The sequence below is a fragment of the Strix uralensis genome, chromosome 18 (genome assembly GCF_047716275.1).
Source record: "Strix uralensis isolate ZFMK-TIS-50842 chromosome 18, bStrUra1, whole genome shotgun sequence".
Lineage (NCBI taxonomy): Eukaryota > Metazoa > Chordata > Aves > Strigiformes > Strigidae > Strix > Strix uralensis.
Window position 1 is genome coordinate 13,266,775 of NC_133989.1, and position 6,000 is coordinate 13,272,774.

The window sequence follows — 6,000 nt, forward strand, 5'->3', positions numbered from 1 at the left end:
GGGCAACTACTGTTTAGGCAGTCAAACAGGTGACCTGATGCTTAGGAAGTACTGTTAGCACTGTCTTGGTGTTCTGTGCCGTTTTCGCAGAGGATTTGGGATTGCAAAATTAACTCGGTGCAGATCAGACCCTGATAGCACAGTTCAACGTTCTCTGCAAAAGTTCTGAGAAGTTAATTCACAAGGGAGTTGATAAAAACAGTCTTGAGAAAATAGCACTGGAATGTTTTTGAAACTACCTTTCTGAAATTCAGTAGTCTGCAATTCAATTGTCTAAACTCCTTTTTCAGTCATTTAAATGAATTCCAGAGAAGTCTATCAGACCTGTGCAAAACAGTTTGTTAGAATTTATTCTGACAAATCCTATTTTCATCAAAGCTTGTGTCGCTTCTAGTGCCGGTGCTGTATTTGAACAGCAGAGAGCACCAGTGCACCCTGATGGAGAGGGGTGCTTTTCTCTCCAGCCACAGGACCGAAGCACTGATGATTCGTTTATAATGCTCACCTTGATGCTTCTGTAAGCTTCCAGTCTGTGGTGTGTGTGGGATGAGAAACAAACCTAAATTCTGTGAACAGCTGGCTGGATAGGTTTAATTCTTCATCTATTTTGAAACTTGATGTTCTACCTGATAACGTCTTTCTTTAAGCACTTTCTTCTTTTTGCCTGTCTTGTTCAGCCTTCCAAGATTGTGAAAGTCCACGCCTCACTTCTCCTGAAGGATTCGCTAGAGGTGCATTTGAACAATGCAACCAGAGTTGCTGATGTCTTGAGGCAGTTTCAAAAGAACCTGTGCCAGAATGGCTGGAATATTGTTAACACTGTCAACCTCCTCAAGTGGTAAATGGCTTTTTCTCTGCTTTAAGGAAAAAGAAAAAAAGTCCTGGGTGGTCTAGTTGCTGTGGCAGAGCTGATGTGGCAGCACAGTGAGCCATTAGGAGACTGTTCTCTGCTCCTCTATCCTATGCTTTGGCAATAGTGTGTTGGATGGGGCAAGCAAATGTTAGTTCAACTGCGTGATTTCATCACTGTGCTCAGGCTCTCAGGAGGTCAGTAGTCTCCTCCAGGCTGCTGGGTGACAAGTGAACTTTAGCAGCCTTGCTGAAGGGAAGGGAAAGTGGAATAACATTGACCCTGCAAAACAAACCCTCTCTAGCTCTCCTGGAGAAAAACATCACCTGTGCAAACTATTCGCCTGGAGTAGTATTTCCAACATGCATATCTTAATATAGGGATTTCCTAAAATAAGCTCTGCAACTCCCTCCTATGCTCCAGTGGTGAATTGATGAAATAACCTAAAAATTGAACAGAAGAATTCCTGGCCCCCTCTGTCACCATGCCTGCAGAACGTATTTAATAGGTAAAATGTTCAGCCTCTCCTGACTGTGTCCCTGGGCAGCAGATGTCTAGACAAGGAGGGTGGATGGGAAGTTGGTTGAATATGGGTCAGCTGGTATCTCACTAACAAGCTACTACAGCTGCCAAAGTCTTCCTGCAGATGAGCTTCTCTTGAACAGGCCATCAGTTGTAGAGGAATGCTGCCAGTGAACTTTGGTATTTATGCCTGTTGTCTTCCTATTGAAAAGTTAGTGCTTGCATATAGTGTGCTGTGAGAAATATCTGCCTTGTTTTCTTTTTTCCAATTTTGGGTGTCCTTTTCAACAGCTGCACTGTTCAGGAAGATCAGCAAGGTCTCTGTAATATGGCCTGTATCTTCCTTGACCATTGCTGGCCTCTGAACCATAAGCAATTCTTTTGGAACAAATATGACTAAACTACCTAACCTGCTTTTCACAGAGCTTTATTAACTTCAGTGTGTTTTTCTTCCTGCAGTAACAACTCAATGGAGTGCACAAACTTGCTCCTGTATGAAGTGGGAGGCAATATTGGTAAGTCTGGATGGTAACCGAAAATAAGGAGTCTGATAACCATTTTTTATGCTTAACTTGTCTTAGGAGGGAGTTATAAAAAGAATGAGATTTGGAGGGGGGGTCCAAAAGTTAGAAGACAGATAAACAAGTGTGGGTTAACCTCACCCACAGCAAATAGCACCTGTCAAAGCTCTTGGGTTGATGGTTCTTGTGTCTTCCAGCCATCACTGCAAAGCCTTTATAGGGCAAGTATGTGAGAAGGTTGAAGCCTGGACTTCCACAAATACTTAACACTAATGGATCTTATTCAGAAACTTCCTGTCAAGAAAAGTGGAGACTCCAGAAGTCTTGAGGACAGAGATATGCAAAACTTTGTCCATCTTAGAAACAAGCAAACCTTCCATTCTGTTAAATGTACCATGTCAAACTCCCTCTCCCCTCAATGATAAAGGTTCATGTTTGCAATTAAGTGTAGAACTTAAAACCATAAAGTACATTCATCTAAGTAAAGGGAAACTCCATCCTATGCCACTAGATTTGAATCGTGTGCTTCTTATCTGGGCTCTAATTAAGTGTGGTAGGCTGGCCCATGGCATCTGTACTAATGACTGCCTGCTCCAGGTGTGAATTCTGTCTGCCTTCATCAACTTTCTGACAAAAGTACCCATACTAACTTGGGGGGAAGTTTCTCAAACCACGTAGTTAAACAAGTGATGATGTTCATTAGTCACTGATTTCCACTTGTCAATAGAGTAATGTCATCAGATGGAGAGGAGACTTGAATAATATGATTGCAGCAGCAGATTAGGAGTCTCTGAAAATAGAAAGGAATTCTTATGCCCTGCTGCAGCTGCTTCTGGAGACTGTTGGTTACTGGAGTGCTTTGGCTGCCTCTTAGTATATCTTTTAGCATCTGTAGAAGAAAAGCTCTGTCACTGGAAAAAAATCAGTCTCTGGATTTGATCCCTAGCATATTTCATGATGGTTTGCAAGTGCTAAAGTTATTGGGTGTTAAAGTTAGAGTACCTTTCCACAAAGGCCAAAGCCTGGGCTCAGTATAGTTTTAAGAAACACACATTCATTCACTAGAACTTTTCCAGATTTGTGGAAACACTTCTGAATGGTTGTGATATTGAAATTAATGTGAACAAATACCAGTTTTTAGGGGGGAAAAAACCCACCCCAAAACCTGGCAAATATAGGACTAAGTATATAAGAAACGCTTTTTCTCTCAATCTCTTATTTTGATAGGTGAACATTGCCTGGACCCAGACACTTACCTCTTAGACTTGTACCACATCAATCCCCATGCTGAGTGGATAATTAAGCAAAACCCATCTCATCCTCGGATGTTCTAAGGAAAGCATGAACAAACCAAAGTATTTGATTTGAAGTTTTTGGAAGGCATGGAAAAGCTATAGAGATGTTCCTAGTATAGTCACAGACTGCACAGTGCTTGTGTCTTTGAAGGAAAAACAGATTTATGTACAATTTCCATGACAGCTGGCTGTGAGCGTACACCAGCCTACATGCTAACAGGGGTGTTGATAACAAGCAGCAATTATCATTATGTAGCAGAATTTGCAGGGGGTATGATTATTCTTAGACAAAGTAACCCTCAAAACAAACCCTGCAAACAAAGCTGCAGTGACTGTGCAGCAAAGACAGAATGTAAGAGAAGAAACATTGTCTTGAAGATGGTAGAAGACATCTGTTTCTTCTGGATTTGCTCTTTCTTTTGATCACATGCACATTTTGGAGAAGTCAAATGCTGCAGTGGTACTAATGACATCCCTTTGGTAAGATCCACTATTGGGTGTTGCACATCACCAGAAGCTGTTGTGATCCCGGGTTTCACTAATGAGATACCGTTACGTTCTTTGAAGAATTAAAAAGGATGCTTCCGAAAAGGCCAGGTGGGATTTGAAGCCAACGTCCTGTATTCAGTGACTACAGTTAAATACATATATGCAACACAAGAAAATAACTTTCCTCGGAAAAAAGTATGGGATGGAGAGCAGCCTTTCAAATGTAGGGTGTGATTGGAGAGATGCCTGTCCCGTACAGCTCTGCTGGTAATGCAAAACCAAACGCACGAGTTGCCGTTGATGAGGGTATAACATACATTTATTTTCTGGACAACCTGTATATCAACAGATAACCAAGGAAATACTCTGAAGTTAATTTGAGGTTACTAATCTGACCTGGCCACATGAACTAAACTTATTTTTGGAAGACTCTGTGTGAACATGTCTGTTTAAAACAACAAAGCACAAATCCCCTAAGATGTGCAGTGGCTGAAATAAGAGGTCCGTGCCTGTGTCCGGTCACACAGTGGGTACTGAACCGAGCCTTTACTGCTCTGACTGCACGTTTTCATCCTGCACAGCACAGTGTGATTGCTGTGGTCTGCAGAGACGAGGGTAGAGCAGAACGCTTGCACCTCACGTCGCTGCCTAATCGTCATACGACCTCAGCTCAAATGAGACTGCGCTTGTGGAAGAGGAGGGCAGAAGTCCTTTTTTCCTTTGGGGTGATGCTGAAATACCTCACGTGAGGGAACCTACTATGCAGTTACAGGGGATGGAACACGCATCATTTCTGAAAATCCTGACATCTTTTTTTATATACTGTTTAAAAACACTGTTGGATATTTATTCATGTGGCAGAAGCAGGGCTGCCCTGCAAGTGTATACTCAAAGTATTTAATTTGCTAAATCCTAGCTGCACTAGTGACAATCTCCAGTATTATTTCTTCTGTTAAATGAATTTGTTTCCATTACAGTCTGAACTTTCCCTCCTCTGCTTTTTTTCCCTGGGCTGGTGTGTAGCTATCCCTATTCATTATCTCAAAGTCCTACTTTCTGTTGTAAGGGCACTTCATTCCGTGGTTTGTCTGTCTGTGTGGTTAAATTCTCTTGGTGGTTAAGATCCTTGAGGAACAGGTGAGCCATAGTCCATATCCTTACTAACCTGTTGTGAATACTGTGGGTGGTGCTGATGTCTTGAAACGATGCATATATTAGAGAGTGTCTACTGTTTTTGGTTGAAGTGATGCAGATGCACTGACTGGAGGGATCATAGCTGTCTTTTTAAGAACCTGTAATAGAAACTTGCAAAAAACCCACCTCCCAACCCTGACCCAGAACCCCAATGTCAAGACTTCTTGAAGTACCTCTGTTTTATAGGGCTTAAATTGTGCCTAAAAAGCCCTGATTCTTGTCTTTGAGGATGGGTGATTTGTGTCTCTTGAAAGATCAAGCTGCTTTAAAATTGGGCATTAAAAAAATCAATGGTACCTATTCACTCATCACTTCTGGAAATCTTTGTTGTAGTGATGGAGCTTAGCAAAGAGCAAATGCCAGAGATGTGATATCCTAACAAATGCCTAACACATAAAGGTATCTGTGGGAGAGAGAGAAGACTCTGTTCCTGCTCAAAAGATGCTATGTAAGCTAAATTGCATCCCTGCAAATCACATAACGCTGCATTTTTTTCCACCCCTCATATGCTGGATGTTTTATTAAAAATACTGGCTTCCATACATACGAGGGGGAAACACTACATCACTACTGTAGACAACAAATGAGTGGGTTTTTTTGAACAACAAACAATGTGAATCAGTGCTGTGAAAAACAAAGTTGGTGGGAGATTCTCATGAGACATAAATATCAGTTCTCAAATATGAAAGGAAATGTAAAAAAAGACACCAAAACGTCTCTTCCCAGATGATGAATATGCTTTTTTATTTTTCTTTTCTATCTGTACCAGAAAGTAAGTATGAATTTTTCAGTCACTGATGTGCAACCTACTTCTGAATACTGGCTTTTAATAACTTTTTTTACAAATTTTTAATTCTGTATTTAAAATTCATTTATTCAATGAAACAATAAAAATATAGTAACTATCTATTGGCTCCAGTTTCATTAGTGGCTGAAAATAAGTTAACAAGGTAAATGGCACCATGTCTGTGAATGCCGGCAGGATTTGCCTCGTCCCTGAAGAGGGATGTACCTGGGGTCTAAGTGAGCTTGACAGGAGTTTTGTGTTACAGCTTCAGAAGTTCCTCTTCAGAGGATCCTGTGAAAGATCCAGGAGGTGGAAGAGGAGGTCAGTGTTTGAGTACAGAAA

General features: G+C 41.2%; 1 protein-coding gene across 3 annotated transcripts in view; it reads left to right on the forward strand.

Annotated features, from left to right (window-relative positions):
• Positions 1–5,778, forward strand: part of ARHGAP40 (Rho GTPase activating protein 40) — a 29,324-nt gene extending 23,546 nt beyond the window's left edge. For all 3 annotated transcript variants that reach the window (XM_074888477.1, XM_074888478.1, XM_074888480.1), the window contains exons 13-15: positions 678–838; positions 1,832–1,887; positions 3,121–5,778. In XM_074888477.1, coding sequence (XP_074744578.1) covers positions 678–838; positions 1,832–1,887; positions 3,121–3,227 — 324 coding nt within the window. In that variant the 3' untranslated portion in view covers positions 3,228–5,778. The remainder of the gene's footprint in view (positions 1–677; positions 839–1,831; positions 1,888–3,120) is intronic.
• The last annotated feature ends 222 nt before the right edge of the window (positions 5,779–6,000 follow it).